At 36.6% G+C, this 19,440-nt stretch overlaps 1 protein-coding gene across 2 annotated transcripts in view; it reads right to left on the bottom strand.

Moving 5' to 3' along the window:
- nptnb (neuroplastin b) overlaps positions 1 to 19,440 on the bottom strand; it is a 62,770-nt gene that overhangs the window by 31,091 nt on the left and 12,239 nt on the right. The window contains exons 2-3 of one of the 2 annotated variants that reach the window (XM_063070827.1): positions 9,395 to 9,742; positions 1,423 to 1,594 (exon numbers count right to left, since the gene is read on the bottom strand). In XM_063070827.1, coding sequence (XP_062926897.1) covers positions 1,423 to 1,594; positions 9,395 to 9,742 — 520 coding nt within the window. The remainder of the gene's footprint in view (positions 1 to 1,422; positions 1,595 to 9,394; positions 9,743 to 19,440) is intronic. The other variant, XM_063070828.1, reaches the window with a different exon arrangement.

Here is a 19,440-nt window from a genome sequence, read left to right as displayed (position 1 = left end):
TAGTGAAAGCAGAGAGGAAGCTATTGACATGAAGGAAGTCCTGAACACTGCCAGAGATGGAGAACCTTCATTGCTGCCCTAAACACTAGTGGCGTAATGGGTAACAAGACTGAACATGAGGCCTCTTATTATATGAGAGAAGGAAATCAACATAGTGGCTGCCTTGTGAACCAGAGACAGAATGAATTATTTTATTTAATCGGTTTGAAGGTCCTGACGAAGGGTCTCGGCCTGAAACGTCGACTGTACCTCTTCCTAGAGATGCTGCCTGGCCTGCTGCGTTCACCAGCAACTTTGATGTGTGTTATTTTATTTAATATTGGTCTATTTAAGGAAGAATATATTTGTTTTTGAAATGGTATATGATTTTTAAAAAGCAGTTTGTTTGACTAGCCCCCAAAATGCAATCCAATCTCCTTTCTATTTATATCACTCTGGGAATGGAAAATAGCCCCTACTGACTTTATAAGAACTAACATCTAAAACCCGCAAGAGATTGTACTACTAGATAGAGTCACTAAAATAAAAGTATTTGGACATATTCCAGAATGTATAGTGGTATGTATAATTGTTCTTACAGTTTACTAATGTAAGTTATTTATGGCAGATGAAAGATTTTTTTTAAAAGACCAAATACATTTAAATTTTTAAAGGGATAACTTAACCACATTAGCAACAGTTTATGCTAAAGTTTTCAATAATAAAAATAGCTATTAATAGAACAACTTTTCATTAAGTTTAGTTCCTCTTCCCTGTTTGGAAAAAATTTCTATCAATAACATTTCTGAAAAAACTGACAAATACAGTAGGTAACACAAATGGGCACTAAAACAGATGGCTTCCCAGTTACTACAACTTCTGTTGGAAATAAAACAGACCCATGACATTGAATCCAGTTATTGCATGACAAGCAAGGTCTGCAGTGACTCACCAAGGCTGTTCACACTATCGAATGATAATTAATAAATGCTGGCCTTGCTTGTGACACAATTATCAGGAACAAATATGGATGGAGAAAATAGAGAGAAAAAGCCCCAAATGGTCATTAGCAACACTGCTTTTGAAAAGGTAATGATTTGTCATTGTGTTACAACAAATGCCTGACTATATCTCACAGGACCCAACAGCATCATTTGCCTTCAAAATAGAAAGCAGCTGGATTACATTTGAAATGGGCACAGAGCAGATTTAATATACTAGCTACTCCTGTCTACTATTTTATATGTCAATTTCAAGGCAAATCTATTGAATTCTTACAAACTGTATAATGCATCCAATCACTGAATTTACTCCAACAGACAATGCACATGGGATGGATTTCCATAAATTTCCTGACATGCAAAGGGAATCTTTTCTTATGTATTCAAATCTGCATTTCAAAATATTCACATATGGTTGCACAAGCCTAAAGACAGCTCTCACTTGTATTCTGTGCTGTTTGTACCAAAATTCCTGGTCCCAATAATTTCTTCTCCATCTTTCATCCAGTAACTGCCGTTGCATGGAGCTGATGCCAAAGTCAGGTTACAAAATAGGAGGATATCTGGGCTTGAAGACTTTATAATAACTTCTTCAGACGAATGGATCTTTGGCTCTGAAACGCACAGAGCAAAACAAAAGTTGTTAAGTGAATGTACTATCAGTGTGCACTGGTAAACAAATGCAGCCAACTCTCAGTCACCAAACACTCAAAAATACAACTTTCAATAAACTGTTGTACCTATTTATTTATTATTATCTTAGAACTGTACCTACAGCTGAACAAAAGCAAAGTAGTAAACACTTTTCAATAAATCAAAACCATAATTGCTACATAAATCAACTATATATTGCTTGTCATTCAAATAACTGCGTTTGGAAAAGGCTTAGACGACTGTCAAATTTGTTGCTGATAGTTTAGGTAAATATTTAGGAAATGACATTTCAAGGTTATTTGGTGTTCGTCTATCTGGCTACAAATCTGGACAGAAAATTGTTTTGTCAAAATGCTGACGCAAATGTCACGCATGGTGAACACCAGCATCATCACAACATGACGTGCCATGCTGGTTTAGCTGCTAGCCAAGTCTCCACTTACCAATGCTGAAATGTGATTATAAAGATAATAACCAAGCAGAGTAGGTAATTCTATAGACTGAATTTATTATTAATTCAACTGTTAACAATTTAACTCCATGCAAGCAGAAATAGTCTTTTCCATACATTAAATTTGTAATCCCTTTCTATGAGTATTATAACGAAATACATTCTTAACTGATTCTTTAATTCACTCATTTATATCTGTTTATAAATCCAGCCTCAAGTCCCAAAAGTATTAAGTGATAGCAATAGGATCTGTCCAATAATGGGTCAGGTCTCAAGTAGGTTTAAAATCAAGCAACAATAAGAACTGATATAGAAAGAAATTGACAGCACCCACTAAATATAATCAGTCTGAAACCAGAAAATTAAATCATAAAATTCAATTAACAATCAAACAGTAGCACAAGAAATCTGGTATGGGCAGAATAATTACATGACTAATATCTCACAAATCTTGGCAACAGGTACACAAATTTCGTGGTGTCAATCTAAAAAAATTAATTCAATAGTTGCAATAGAACAAGGGATTTTTGTTAATAGAGCCAAATAAATAAAAAGACTTGCCAACAATTTTGGGATTTTTTTTGCTCAAATGTAGTCTGTGCTCTACAGGATGGATTAGTTACCAATCTGACTTTAAACCCAATTAACCAATCTAAGTCTGAAGACTAAGTGCTGGGGGTAGATCAGGTTTACATTCAAATAAAACATGGGGATCTGAGCTGGGCCATGCAGTCTAAATCAGTACTTTATTCAGGATGAATGCTTTGTATTGCTACATATGCCCTCTGTTCTTAATCATATTTGATGTTCTTCTTCAAACAGGTCAATATCATGTTTCAGATAAAAGACAGACTGAAGGAACACAGTATGCCAGGCAGCATCTGTTGAGGAAAGCAGTTGGTCAGTGTTTCAGATCAAGTTCCTACATCAGTCCTGATTCAGGGTCTTGACCCAAAGTGTCAACCATTGCTCTGCCTCTACATTTGCTGCCTGACATACCGAGTTCCTCCAAATTACAGTATCTACAGTATCCTGTATCACCAATAGTATGTTTCAGATTATTACAATAACATTCCTTAATTTATGAAAGGACTGCTTTCACAAAAATCTTCATAAATTGAGATATATAGTGAACCTCCCAAAATGTTGGTCATGCTGATTCAAACGTTTAATGCAGCACTGGTGTGCCATTTAACACAGTGTATTGTTATTTTAAACTGCAGATATGGCCATTTAATGTCACTCGAGTCATTAATAGCAGATCATTGAAATCTCAGCTGTGGATCAAAGTACAATGCAAGGAGCTTTGATCTTTAATCCATTCCTTGAGAAAGGCAACCATTTCTACCTACTGAATACCTTAATACGGGATGGTCGTTTTTAAGCTTTCCTTAGGCATTCCCAGACTGAGCCATGCCAACGCATTTGTGATCAGCTTTCTGAATTAACTTTGCATCCGTCATTCCATAACTTAGCTACTTACCTTCTCCAACTGACTTACAAATACCATTCTACTGATCCACATTGATTTCTCCCTCCCAAAAGTACACATTTAAAATTTTCAAAATAACTGCAATCCCCTTTATAACCAGAAATGCACTTACCATCAATGCCTTCCTCTATGTATTACATTCACTCTTCTTTTGCCTAGCTACTGACATCTTAAACAAGACCTATATACTAAAATTCCTTTCCTAAATATCTCAACTCACTCAGACCAGCATCTAATTCCTCATTCCTCACTCAGACCGGCATCTAATTCCTCATTCCTCACTCAGACCGGCATCTAATTCCTCATTCCTCACTCAGACCGGCATCTAATTCCTCATTCCTCACTCAGACCTCATCTAATTCCTCATTCCTCACTCAGACCGGCATCTAATTCCTCATTCCTCACTCAGACCGGCATCTAATTCCTCATTCCTCACTCAGACCGGCATCTAACTCCTCATTCCTCACTCAGACCTCATCTAACTCCTCATTCCTCACTCAGACCGGCATCTAACTCCTCATTCCTCACTCAGACCGGCATCTAACTCCTCATTCCTCACTCAGACCGGCATCTAACTCAATGTTTTTGTCCAGTAGCAATTTCTGTCTGCTGAGGCCTCTTACTTTCTATTTCACCTTTTGCTGCAACTCACATTTCAGCAAAAATAACTTTCCTTCCTTTCAAAGATCAAACTTCATTTTGTTTATTACCCCTCTAGATGCCTTTCCACCTTTCATTGACCTAATTTTCTCTCCTAAAGTCTTACCCTCTGCTATGCTTAAATCATACCATCTTCCACAATCAACTGATCAACTTTAGTTTCCTCCACCATTAAATAAATGCCATCACTTTTTTCTTCCAATGTTTCAAAATGGCTAGCTCCTTAACTCAACTCTTGCAGTGCCATCAAAACCCATTCTCCTTCGACTGACACCTTTCCATGCAACTGGAGTTGCAATTACTTTCATTGTCTTTTTAGTCTCTTGAACTGCACCAAAGTTGGAGGAATAGCATTCAATCTTCTTGCCGGGCACATAATAGCCCTCAGGACTTAATGCTGTATTTAACATCTTCGGGTAAATAACCATTCTAGTCCATTTTAAAACTGGGCATTTCCAATAAAACTCAATCTAGCTACAACATTATTAATTTCATTCTCTTCACATATAGTATGCTACCTGGCAGTCTATTCCCAGTGTTTCTACTACTTTGTATTTATTTTGCCTTTCAAAAATTTAATTGAAGCATCTCTGTAAATTGTCGTTACAAATGCTTAAAATCATAATCACTGAACTGGCTACCATTACAAATACATTTGATCTTCAACTTAACCAAATTTATACTCACTTTACCTTCGCAGAGTAATTGGTCATCTATAATGCTTGAGGGGCACAAATGAACATCGTATTTGAATTACAGTAGAACACACCTTTCAGTATATCATACCTCGTACAGCATTCCATTGACTCCAACTCCATCTGCTCCTACCTCTTTTCTAAAATAGGTTTTCATACAATCTCTTAAAATGACTTTACTTCATGAAATTTTATACTCTATCACTTTCTCTGAAAAATATTACAGTAACTTTACCATCTATTCTGCATTATTTGTGTGACTTCCTTCTGACACCATTCAATTTTCAAAGATAAAGCAGTGATGATGCATGCAAATTAAACACTGAACATTCTGCACCCAAGGACAAGAGGGTCAGCATTAACCCAAAACAGGAAAAACAAATCATCGATTTAAATATAATTTTATTTTCATTTTGCTTTAAATCAGGATAATACTCTGAGTCTCTTAATAATCTCATTGCAGATTTTGCTGAACCGTCTGCCTGGCATAATGGACTGCAAGGTCATAATACTACACATCTTAACCTTGCCCATTTCAGCATTTTATCAACTGGTATTGCATTTATGAACAGGATGTTAAGCATTCTAAATTTTTCTTTGACCTGCACAATACCTTTGAAAAAAATTCAATTAATACCAAGTTTAAAGCATTTTACTTTCATTTCTTGATTTTTTTTTTCCAATACAATTAAGAATGGGAAAAGCAAGATCGGATTCCCACATCTCATTTCAGGAGCAGTGCTAGAAGTTTTGCATTTACTTTTCTTGGTATCAGTTTATTTAAAAAAATTTTATTGCTGCATGCTAATAATTTTTTTCTCCACACAGGGCTTTCTAGGAATATGACAAGGGGATCCAAAATTAAAATGTGACATACAGTTGTAAGAAAAAGTTTGTGAACCCTTTGCTATTACCTGGTTTTCTGCATTAATTACTCAAAATATGTGATCTTCATCTAAGTCACAATAATAGACAATCTGCGTAAACTACTATAACACAAATAAGTGTTCTTTTCATGTGTTTATTGAACAATTGTTTAATCATTCACAGTCCAGGCTGGAAAAAATATACAAGCCCTATACTTAATAACTGTTAGAACCTCCTTTAGCAGCAATAACCTCCACCAAACATTTCCTGTAGCTGTTGATCAGACTTGAACAACAATAAGAAGAAATTTTAGACCATTCCTCCGTACAAAACTGTTTCAGTTCATCAGTATTTCTGCAATACCTTGCATGAACAGCCTTCTTCAGGTCATGCCACAGCAGCTCAATTAGGTTAAGGTCTGGACTCCAACTTGGCCATTCCAAGATATGAATCATCTTCTTTCCAAACCATTCTGTTGATTTACGCTTGTTTCAGATCACTATCTTGTTGTACCATCCATGATTTATTTTTGTCTTTCAGATCATTATTCAACTTCTATTAAGCTTCAGGTGATGGACCACCACCTTGACATTCTCCTGTAAAATGCCTTGATAACGATTTTGAATTCATTGTTCCCTTGATTGCAAGCAGTCAGGGTCTGAAGCAGTAAAGCAGCCAAAAACCATGATGGTCCTGCCCACCATGCTTCAGTTTGGTGTTGGTGTGCAGTGCCCCTTTTCCTCCAAACATTGCGATATGCATTTATCAAAAAGTTCAACTTTTGTCTCATCTGTCCACAGAACATTGTCTCAGAAGCGATGTGGAACATTGAGTGTTTTTTTGCAAATATGAGATTTGCAATAATGTTTCTTTTATTGGAGAGCAGTGGTTTCCTCCATGGTGTCCTTCCATGAACACCATTCGAGTTTAGTGTTTTTCTTATAGTGGGCACATAAGCAATATCTAGAGAGTTCCGCAGGTCTTTTGCTGTTACCCTTTGGTTCTTATTCACTTCCTTCAGCATCACACTTTGTGCTCTTGATGTGATCTTTGCAGGATGCACACTGCTAAGGAAAGTAGCCACAGTACTGAATTTCCTCCATTTGTAGATAATTTCTCTTACTATGGACTGATGAACAATCAGGCCTTTAGAAATGCTTTTGTAGCCTTTTCCGGCTTTATGCATCTCTACATTTCTCCTGCTACAGTTCTCTGAAAGTCATTTTGATCGAGGCATGCTGCACATAAACAGATCTTTCTTGAACAGAGCAGGCCCTGTCAGTAACCTGACGCGCGTGTGTGTGTGTGTGTGTGTGTGTGTGTGTGTGTGTGTGTGTGTGTGTGTGTGTGTGTGTGTGTTTTTTTTAAATATAGGGCAGGGCATCCCTACATCCCACACCTCCAAACTCATCTCATTGATTGGAACATCTGACTTCAAACAGCTTTTGTAGAAGGCATTACTCCACAGGTTCACATACTTTTTTGAACCTAGACTGTAAATGGTGTACTCAGCAATGATGAGAAGATGTACAATTGTTTGTGTGTTATTAGTTTAGGCACATTGTGTTTGTCTATTATTGTGACTTAGATTAAGATCAGACCACATTTTATGAATAATTAATGCAGAAAAACAAGTAACTGCAAAGGGTTCACAAACTTTTTTTGCAACTGCATAATTGTTGACCATCCCAATGAGCAGCTTATATATGAAAATAAATACTGGAAATGCAGTACAAGATATCTCAACTTGTGTTTCAATTGGTAAAAGGAACATTGCATTGTCTCATGCTCTACTGGTAACAATAAAAAAAATGAACATTGCAGTGCAAAGACATGATCCAATTGAAATTGAGCAGACTACCTTCAGAAAAAGTAAGACTGATGCACAGACGATATAATTTTGGAGGAGTAAGTGAATACGGAAAGCAGAGCATAGCTGCTGCATATTCTAATTTGTAGGATGGGAAAAATAAGAGTGGGCAAGAGGTGTGAAAGGACTAAGAAAAATAATTCTGAGCAGCAGGATATCGTCTTCAATGTTTACTCACCATCCTGAGTATGTTCTTCTTGCTATTTTGATATTAAATGACTGACCAAAAGTACTGAAAAGGGTGAAAGGGATGCCCTCAAATGAATTAACTTCGAATAGCTCAAACCATCCAATACAGAAGGCCAGAAATGACTAACATTAGACAATATTTATTCAATTGATCATTAAGGCAATTTTGACCACTATTTAAATGAAGGCGCTAACATACATGATTTGAATTCTTAAAAATACAAAACTTTATATGTAGCTGAAATCTCTTCATGAAGATTAAGAATGTCAAGTTCTCAGTGGTGGAAAAGGCTTCAAGAATCTAGCATTATTGTTGATACTCATTCAGTCATTCTTTCTATGAACAAGCAGGTAGTTTCAGACCCCAGATGAATACACAAAGTTTAAATAGCATTTAAGTTCTTAAAATAATCAGATTAAGTTTTATTTCTTAATGAGGCATGATTAATAACCTTAATGTTGGTCATAGTTTGTTAGCATTTTATATGTTGTTCTTCCTCAGGACGATTAATGATGATTTATTGTGGAGATAAGCTCGCAAGTATTACTAGCTAGTAGAGTTGGTGACACCATGAAACTTTAGACTCAAAACCAATTCCACCTCATACTCCAAATGAATTAATCTACAACATAGCTAATTTCATGTTTATGGCTTTAGAGAAATTTTGTATAAGAGAGATACATGTCCATCAGCAAACTGCATTCAGAATTCCTGCAATTCTATTCAATTTGAAACCACTGCTACATTTGTAATATGAAACTTTTAATGTACAAGATGGTTGAAAATAATATTTTTATTATTTCCCATAATAAATAAAATTAATATTCTATTTTTGGGTTATGAGCATTCTAGATCTATTCAGTACAAGTCTTCAGTATTAAAAATATTAGTCAAATTATTGTCCTGCACCATTTTTATGCCCTGCAGTTGCAGAAGCCAATTAGCATGCAGAGGATCTCTCTTTGCAGTTCGCTATGCCATATGTCTCACATCCAGCAAACAGTACGTAAAAATAAAACTTCACATGCACACCCACACAGACATTCATCAACACTCTAGTGGCTGCCCATGACTGTTTCAAAAGAAAATGGATCTGGTTAGCTTCGTGTCTCAAACACTAAAAAGTTCAATACAATGATTGATATAAAACACAACTGCTCAGACTATAGGGCTCACAATGTTCATGGGGAAAGTAAGGGAGAGGAGGGGGATTTGCTTAGATGGCAAGGGAATTATGCGTCACACACATTACAATACACACTACACAATAAATACTGAACTCTGCATTGCAGGATGGCTTCAATACTGCTTGTTTTCTAATGGAAGTTATTCACAAACTAGAGGCATCATGAGGAGGATAAGCAAGACAAGGTACAATAATCCAGGCATTTCTGGACTATTAAATGGGAGTGCAGGTCTACAACATTGTAAATGAGAAGGGTGGTGGGGAAGAATTAAGTAGAGACAAGAGGAAAGGAGCAAGGTCTCAATGACCAGCAGGAACTACTAATGGTACTACTATATGCAGTACTCACTTGGTAGGATGACAACAGTGGCTTGGGCTCGTATCCAGGTAATGGCTGGATTTTGTCGGAGGTCGCTCCGTCTGGGGTCGTTGCTGGCCCTGCACTCATAAGTCCCCGTATCTTCCAGAACCAACCTAGTGACACGCAGCACACTCACTCCATTGCTGCCGTAAGCCGTGTTTATTGAAACCCGTCGCTTCCAAGCACCATTCCATAGCTGTATGAACGAGTCGCCCCTGTTGACCTCAGCGTACCACCACTGGATCTCGGGTGTGGGGTTCCCTACCACATCACAGTACAGCTCAAAGGTATCTCCTGTCAGTTTAGTTTCTGACAAGGGTGACTTGACAAACCCAGCTGGAGGGAGGGTAGTAGAAATGTAGTGATAGAGCAATCAAAGAAGCCCTGAACTCTGAGAATACTCTTAACTGTAGAAAGGTTATAAACAGAAATTGTTCATTTCTATATTAACTTAGAAACTATCAGAAAAGAACAGTGTATATAATTCAAAGCAAAACACAGTGTTAGGTACAAACATGGATAAAGGGTACATACAAAGAGTGGAGTATGGAATTTTAATTAGTTCTATGGTCAAACTGGCCTCAACGAATTTGTTAGGGAACATTAAGGGTCAGGCTATCCAAAGAATTGCACAGGACAGATAATTATTGTGTACAAACAGCTAGGGATTGTTTTAAGCATTTTTAGAAATTTGAGATATATACAAAAATTAAAATATAAAATCAGGTTAAAGGGCTAGTTGCACTCTGTATAACTGGCCAATGGAGATATTTTGGAATTTCAATCACTTAGGAACTATTAACTGACATGGATCCTTACTAATCAATACACAAAAGTTTTTTGGTCTGCTGAAGCTACTTTAACTGACTGGAAGTAGATCCAGAGCAGAAAAATTCACCAACTTTCGCAATAAGCTTAAACTCCACAAAATATACCCAACTCCATTATACCTCAACATCATAAAACAGTCATAAATAAGCCACTTGATTCATTTTATTGCACTGGTAAATCTATTTGGAAGCACCCATATTTTAACTGAAAGGAGACATTGCAAATCTCAAGCAACAATCCCGTTTTCTCTACCATAAGTTGATTTGAACAAGTTCATACATCCTGCAGAGCTTGCAAAATTCACTATACTGGAACATGTGAAATGCAATCACAACAGTGTACACAAATAAAGTAAGAGTTTTAATTAAAATCAAAATGACAAGAATCAAGGGTTCCTTATCTATGCTATACATTTATTAGCTTTTCCAAAAACAATTTTAAAATCAATTTTTAAAATACAAATTATACTTGTAAACTCCCTCAGATAAGAAGAAAGCACAGCCAATATTGTACTATGTCCCACGTGGATACATTGGAATGCATTACTGAACATTTATTAGTAGATTAAAAAACCTAACATTCTATAATGGATGTGAGAAATATCACCAGCACAAATGCACAGCCTGAAGTCATGTTGAAAAGACTTGAGCATATTAAGCTTAGTGTTTCAGTTTTAATTTTCTCAAATCTCTCTCTAATTCTCCACTTCCAACCATCTAAAATCCTCTGACTTTGGCACACCTCTAATTATGGACTCTTACACATCCATTATTTTAAATTATGCACTTAAGCTTTGGAGTTCCCTCTATAAATATCTTTGCCACTCCATCATCCTGCTCATTTCTAATACTGATAAAGCAGCCAACATTTAGTCATCTGCCCTATCTCTTTAATTGGCTTAAAGATGAATTTTGTTTTGATGACCGTGAGCCAATTTACTACGCCAGCTGCTTGATATGAGCACATGATCTTGTTACAAATAATAATGTTCATACCACCGAAAACACTGGCTTGTGTATTGAAACATTGCCCCGTGTAATGTTACTGTTTGCAAACTAAGAAATGAGCTGTACTAGCACAGGAAACAATTTTTTAAACCATGCTGCCTCTGTTCTTGGGGAAAAGCACAGATATAAAGGCTTTTAGCAATCCCAATGGTAAAATATCAGCTGTGGACTGACTGCTCTATTTGATATTCACACATGACTTACACAGAAAAAGTAGTACAAGAGCCATGCAGATCACAGGTGATTAGTGACCTAATTCTATACTGCAGCACCTCTTGTACCTTTGACAAAATTTGGCAAGAGTTAAAACGAATGATCAGATTAGAGTAATTTAATAGCAAATATTCCAGATTATTACTTGTTGTGATACCCATAAAAGGACTGACTATGTGCACAGGTCCTAGTATCTCAACTTCAATGAAATGTACCCTAGAAGCTAAAAACATTTCTGGATACTAAATCACAAGAAAGTTACCTTGAAGTAAAATACTGCCCTTACTACTGTTTTTAGAGCATGAATTAATTGCTAGTCACATCACACTGCAGCAGCTAATAAGCAGACTGAATTTTTGTAAACTTACAAGATTAGTGCAAAGTCAAGTTGCTCTGCAATTTCAGTGTGCAAAATTACTCAGCTCAATGACCTAACAGTTAGAAATCCATCTAAACATCCAACAATTGATGTTCAAAGTTCAAAGTAAATTTATTATCACAATACATATACAACCCTGAAATTTATTTACTTGCAGACAATCACAGTAAATACAAGAAACACAATAGAAACAATGAAAGACTGCACCCAACAAAGGGGACAAACAAATGAGCAAAATAAAACTGCAAATACAAAAAGAGAAAAAAGAGAATAACAAAAATAAATAGCAACAAATATTGAGAATATGAGATTAAGAGTTCTTGAAAGTGAGTCCATAGGCTGTTGGAATAGTGAAGTGATGGGACGAGTGAAGTTCAGTGAAGTTATCTCCTCTGGTAATCGCCTGATGACTGAGGGATAGTAACTGTTTGCTAACCTGGTGGTGTAGTTCCTGTATCTTCTTCCTGATGGCAGAGAGCATGGTCTGGATGGTGGGGACCACTGGTGATAGACGCTGTGTTCCATGTAGATGTGCTCAATGGTTGGGGCTTTCTCTGTGAAGCATTGGGCCACACCCACTATTGTTTGTAGGCCTTTTCTGTACAAGGGAATTAGTGTTTCTATACCAGGCATGTTGGTAAAACAGAAGCCTGATGCCAGAAATCACTAGACTTTGGAGCACAAATTTGAGCTCAGCAAAGAATGCAGACATATTGTCAAGCAAAATCCAACCCATTGCACCTAAACAAAATCCACACACTCCCCATTAACAATGTGGAAACAAAGACAGTATGATGAGCAATACTGAAAAGTGCTAGAGCCCCTCATCTGGTCAAGAAGGCTCTGTAGAGAAAGATGTTTCACATCTATTGTCTTTTATTAAAGCTAGCACTTTGCATATTATAAGGCAGCATAAACATGAGAAAATCTGCAGATGTTGGAAATCCAAACCAACGCACACAAAATACTGGAAGAACTCAGCAGGCCAGGCCCAAAACAGACTATTTACTCTTCCATAGATGCTGCCTGGCCTGCTAAGTTCCTCCAGCATTTTGTCTATGTTGCTTAAAGGCAGCACAAAAAGGATAGGTTAAAAGGAGGTCATTTGTGGGTTGAAGAGATGTGGTAAGAGACTTATTGCAATAGTATGGATGGGGACCAATTTATTCATGTTTACTGATGATACAAAGCTGGATGGCAATATACGTTTGTAGTTTATCAGTCAGATACAGGCTTTAAGGGCATGTTGAGGGGCTGTGTGAAATGGCAAGGTCATAGCAAATGGAATACGTGGGAAGTATGATGTCATCCAGCGATGGGAAAGTAAATTAGAAATGCAGAGCACTTTCCAAATTGAAAAGAGTGAAAGGCGTAATTGTTGAGGGAACCTGCATGTCCTTGCTAACAAATCACAATGTTAATATGCAGGTACAGGAAGTAAGCAAATCGAAAAGCAGTTTTTTTTTTACTGCAGGAGTATCCGAATACAAGATTTTGCACAACAATTTTTCAGGGCCCTGATATTTGTGTACACTGGCTTGGTATTGCTATAGAAAAAAATTTGAATATGTGATAAAAGGAATGGAACCAGATTGATTCCTAGGATAGGAGGTGTGTAGAATAACAGATGATCTCAATGAAATAGGATTTGGCAAGGTTGATTCAGAATTGATGCTTTCCCAGCAAGGGTGTCTGACCTCAAGATAAAAGATCAGCTTTAAATCACTCATTTGGGTGTGGAATTATTGGATTTTCTTTTATCCAAGTCAACCCTGGAGGCTCAGACATGAGAAGGAGATATGATTTTTAAATAGTAAAGGAATTAAGGGATCAGGATTAATGCAGGCAAGACGCACTGAAGTAAAACATCAGCCAGGACCATATTGAATTACCAGGCAGTTTCAGGATACTGAATGGCTCACTCACCTTTCCATCTCATGTTATCTAATTTTAAACTGGTATCATATCTCAAGCCTAATACTCAAAAATATCCTAACCACAATAGACTGACATGGATCTTATCTATCAAATCCAGATCCAGACTCATTTGAGTTAACTGCAGTAACAAATACCAGCTAAAATAAATGACCTGATTTCATAGAGAAAATGAGCAACGATGAAAAGGAGAAAAAAATCCAACCAAATTACCTGACCTGATTGTAGCTCAGGCATCCTTGCAGAGAGTCAATTGTTTCCTAGTTATTTATTTTGAAACTCCCAATTACGCATGGAACAAGAAAACTAAATATTCAAAGGACTATGTGTAACGAGAATCTTAATAACCCATCAGGATGGGGGAAAAATGGGGACGGGGAGGGAAGGAAGAGTACAGTTTGTCCAGAAGACAAGTTGTGGCTACTTCTCAAAGGAAGCAACTTCTAGCGCATTTACAAAGATTGCCATGCATCCATCCTGTGCCAATCCTGACAACAGCACACAAAGGTGACACTGGTGACAAAAAGGTTATTCCAACTTGTTTTCATTAGCATTAAATTATGCTTTGTAGCACAATAAAAAATCCAACTGCTCACTTCAATGACATTACAGTAATGAGAATTAGCAGTAAATCTGGGAATGTAAAGCGCCAATTTGCATACCTACAAGCTTCTTTGGTAGAGATTTGGCAATAACTCAAGCAAATATCCATTTTAATAACATTAAACCACACAAAAACAATGCTTAATAGTGATGGTCTGATTTTCTAACAAGAACGTAAGCATATTTATTCTCTGTTAAGGATATAAGGAAACACCCTGCAAATTGAAAGATAAATATTTTGAAATTAGGGAATTCCAGTTAATTGGGCCATCGGTTAATTGGGGCAACCGCTTATTTGGGACAACTCTTGAAGAACAAAAATTTTGTTTCCTTGGTTTATTTCGGAAAATTATGCCAATTAATTTGAACAGGAGACATATCAGTTTCTAACTCAACATCATTTGAGTGCACTCGTGCAGTCATTATAGACACTACACTATGCTTAGAGTGAAGAGTTTCAAGAATGGTGCCAGTTGTGTGTGCTTTTATGTTATCCGTTTGAGTTGATAGATGCTGATTCAAAAAGCTGTAACTTTTGATAAGTTTGTTTTTTATTGATTCTAAAATAAATTCAGACCCTTACCAAAATGCCAGGAAACTTATTGCTGGATTACAGCACTAGTTCATGCAGGAAGGCAATAAAGGCAGTTCATTATCTGTACTAGATTTCTGCACTGAGTTGGTTCATTTTCAGTCAAAAACCATGGCAATGTATATACTGGATGAATTCCTCTGTCAATAACTATCGGGAAGTAATAGTTTTATAGTATAGTAGCAGTATTGGTAGTGTTCTAACTTGTTCTGTTCTGTACTTCATACACAATTTGCTACTCAGTTAAATGGTAGTGTGTCTTTTTTTTTATATAAATTTTAATTTTTCCATGAAACTTCAGCTAATTGGGGCAGCCGTTTAATTGGGTCAAAATGAACTGGTCTTGATGTGTCCCAAATAACTAGAATCCACTATACATCGAACACACCATCACCCAATAAGGAAAGTTCTGTTTGAAATTGCACTAGTTTTTTGTGAATTTAATTGCCACTCTGACTTTTTTGTCCTAGATTCTTTGCTCAATGGACATTTTAACAATCTGACGTAACAAGACATTAAAAAAAAATCACAAAAGCACAAAGATCTATGCAACTGTGCTCTTGGCAAGTACTGAGCAGTCCAGTTTCTTAGTCTGTCCATGCAGACATGACTAAATCAGGCTTCCAATGAACTTAATTAAAGTCTACCTTCAAACATGGTACAACAGGAATTAAAGATACCACAAATTCCATTTTCTTCAGAAATTCTTTCAAGGAGGACATTTCCCCCAGTTTTCTCCCAAAACGCTGTCTTCACAGGTAAGGCCTAAGCACAAGTGCATCAAAACTAATTTTGCCAACTAAGTACTTGTAAAATGCTGTCATTGATATAACACAAATTATGACAGCCAACTTTGCACCAGTAAGCTTTCACAATAGCATCATTATGGCCAAATCTTTTTTGATTTTTTTTAAAGAGTAAAATTTGACCTATTTTCTGCACAAAACTAAATGTAACATTAAGCCTCAGTTGGATTTGCATGTCTCAAATGAGATTTGCATTCACAACAATAAGTACTTCCATGAGCAACGGTTGAGAATTTTAATTTACTGAAGCATGTGAAACACTAGTAAATATCCCCTAACTGTTATAAATTAAATCCCTATTGGTAGTGACACCAAGGATGCCACTTTGTCCATTGTGCTTCTTTGCAAGTTGTTTCAGGTTATTATTAAACCCTTTCACAAGTGTGAATTCTCTTTAATGGTAGCTCTTATAAGTATTGCACATTATTGCCCTTTTAAGGTAACAGCACTAGAAGCACACTTCTGATACTAACTAGTACTCAGTGCCAGAGACAAATGCCTGAAACATGAGGTAGATCTGAAGTAACAAACACCAGGTTTGATATACTAAAATTAGATAATGTGGAATTCTACAAACAAGCTACAGGATTAGCTCCAAGAACTTCTGGCTTGTGTCCAAGTAAACTGCCAGTTTAAACAATCCATTATCGCCTTTTTGTGCAAAATATGGATCTAAGTTCATAACCCCTTGTTGACAAACTCTAATGAATAGTCACATCTCTTCCAATACCCACATCAATGCCACAGGAATGATGTGAATTAATTTTTTTATTGTTCCATAAACAAAACATGAAAGACTCTGGAGATCTTGTATGTAATGGAAGATACTGAAAATTCTCAATAAATCAGGCAGCACCGGAGGAGAAAGAAATGGTGCGAAGATTTCAGGTTAATGATATTTCATTAAAACCATGAAAAACTGAAAAAAAAACGAGAGAGCTAGAAGCTGAGATAAGGCTGAGAAAATAAATAAAAACGTGAGAACTTGAGGTGGGTAGGAAAGATTAATGACAAATGGGCTGAAAATAAAAAAGGAAGCATATTGTCACAGCTCGTAGAGATGCTGCCACAACTCCAGCCAATCTGGAATAAAAACCTGACCTCCGATACTACATGTGTAGAGTGTGCATGTTCTTCTTGTGACCAGTTGGACTTCCTTCAATGTTCTGGTTCCCTCTCACATTGCAAAATAATGCAAGATGGCAGCCTAAATATGTACTGCCAATTATCCTTCTTGTAAAGGTGTGTGGTCGTACTTTGAGTGTGCTGAGAATGTGGGGAGAATAAAATGGGTTGAGCTTAGCTATGTGAGAACGACAAAATGACTAAATGATGCTAGATGATCGACATGGACTCAAAAGCAAATCACTTATTTTCATGCTATATCGCTCCATGACTGTATAATGAAATGAAAGTGAGATATAAAGGTAGTGAAGAAAAAGCATGTTTGGAGAAAGAATGAACAGAACACTAATGATTACTGAAACAGCACAGGTATACAAATGCTGGAAAGGTAACATATCTAGACCTTCAAAATATAAACTGCAATCTCCATCTCCAACTTCCTACAACATCCCAATGCAAGGCAATGAACAAAAGCACATTTTCAAATAATGCATATTACTGCCTTCAAGACTCAAGATTAATTTGACAATTACAGTTATCCACAATTTCAGCCATAGCACCTGTCATTTCTGCCATTCACAAAGCTATCATTTTAACCCCTCTTTTGGTATTTCAGATCATTATCTTACACCTTCTGGCTACAACTCCTCCTGACCCATCTTGTCATTCACAAAACGTTCTTATTCCTCTTTCATCCTATATGACATTATTTAATCTTTCCTGTGACCTCATTGCCATCACATCTGCATGTGTTCTACCTTCCCCTTCCTCCTTTCCCTGCAACTATTATATCTTCCATTTCACAGCTGTGATAAAAGATCATTAACCTGATATATTGTGTCTTACTTTATAAAAGCTGCCTCATCATTTCAGAATTATTTCCTTTGATGAAATTATCTTGCTGGATCTCTCAGATTATCTTTACTTGCTAAAGACTTAAAATCACTCAACTAAAACATCAGATACACTCAACTTTGAAAACAAAGTTTGTGGAGAAAGTCAAAAATTGATGAGATCTTTTCAGGAATTATGAAGATGCAGAATGTTAATAGCAAATGTTATATAATTATAATACAAATGTTAACAGTGTAAATTTAATAAAATCAAACACTAATAAATACACAATTTTCTGCAATATGATCTAACGGGCCCATGTTACTTTAGACATTTTCAAACAAGCCTTTGCAACTTTCCCAATGAACGGAATGCAAATTATAAATCTTCATTTCCTTCAGCTAAAATTTCCATACAAGTTTTACAGAACACTAGATTTTAGGAAATTCTGTTGTAACTATAATCCAGATACAATTTATGCTTTTTAGTGCCATTTCACCAGTAAACTGCAGCTACTTCAGTGGACAAGAGTTGTTTTGAAAGATTCGAGAGGAGACTTGGGCTATATGTTAAAATGGTTGAAGCCATATCTTTAGACTAGACACAGTAGCAATTTTTCCATCTGAGTTAGTTAGCCAAAGTCAATCAGAAGGTTAAGACTAAAGTTGATTTTGATACAGATGAAACATGGATTGTTTTGGAAACTAAATAATTTTCCTTTAATAAAAAATATTTTGCCTCATGTTTCATGGTTGTGAAAGACCAACTGACCCATCTCAACTGTAGTAATGAAGTGGGAATTTTAGAGTAAAGCCAATATTTTACTTAACCCAGAACTCCTGTGTGCTCAAGGTAGCAGTGTTATGGAGCCATAATCAATGTGCATTAATTACTTCAGTGCTTTTTGAGGACTGGCTCACAATTATTTTGTGCACAAAGTCTAATGTTGGCTGGCAATAAAGAATTTGACACACAATGCCCTTCTCATCCTCAATAAAGCGTCTGAGCTGCAGGCTGCATTCACCACTGAGGTGCTTATTTCCCCTGCCTCCAAACACCTTGTCACACCTCCAGCTTCTTGACCAAGGTGCCAAAGCACCACAGAGTATTAAAAATAAAAAAAAGTTTAATGATGAAATAAGTCAATTAGGGCTTATTTCAATAAACAGTGGAAAATCTGTTGCTAAAGTCCGTGAACAATTGTAGTGTCCTCCTGAAAAAAAACTGCACAGCTGGATCATTGTGAACAGAAAGAATCTGACAACCTTCAGACCATGAAGTTTCCACAGTCTCATGTTACTGAGATTAATGAAGAGCAGAAGGAACTGATGAGATCAGTGAGGAGGTGGCGACAAGGTGAACTCAATCAGCACACTTGAGGGTGCACAGGCTCCTCACAGGGAAATTTACAACCTCATGGAGAAATCATCCAAACAACCAAACATCAGTTTTCCTTTGCATTTTTTTTTTACGACCACCAGCTCTGTTCTACACTCCCTAGATGAACCTAAGGAGTTTTGATTTCAACAGTACCAGCAGCATCAAATTTTTATCATCATGAATATAGGTTCATTGGAAGTTTAAATGTCATTTTTTTTTTATATTGGATGAATCACAGAGGTCACCTAAGCCTGGAAGCGAAATGCACATTTGCCATGTATACGTGCTATGCTTTCACATTAACAACATGGGGTTTTTCCCCATCAATT

This window comes from Mobula hypostoma, chromosome 18 (genome assembly GCF_963921235.1).
Source record: "Mobula hypostoma chromosome 18, sMobHyp1.1, whole genome shotgun sequence".
In the NCBI taxonomy this organism is placed as follows: Eukaryota; Metazoa; Chordata; class Chondrichthyes; order Myliobatiformes; family Myliobatidae; genus Mobula; species Mobula hypostoma.
Note: the sequence above shows the minus strand (reverse complement) of the source record. Positions and strands in the feature narration are given on the sequence as shown.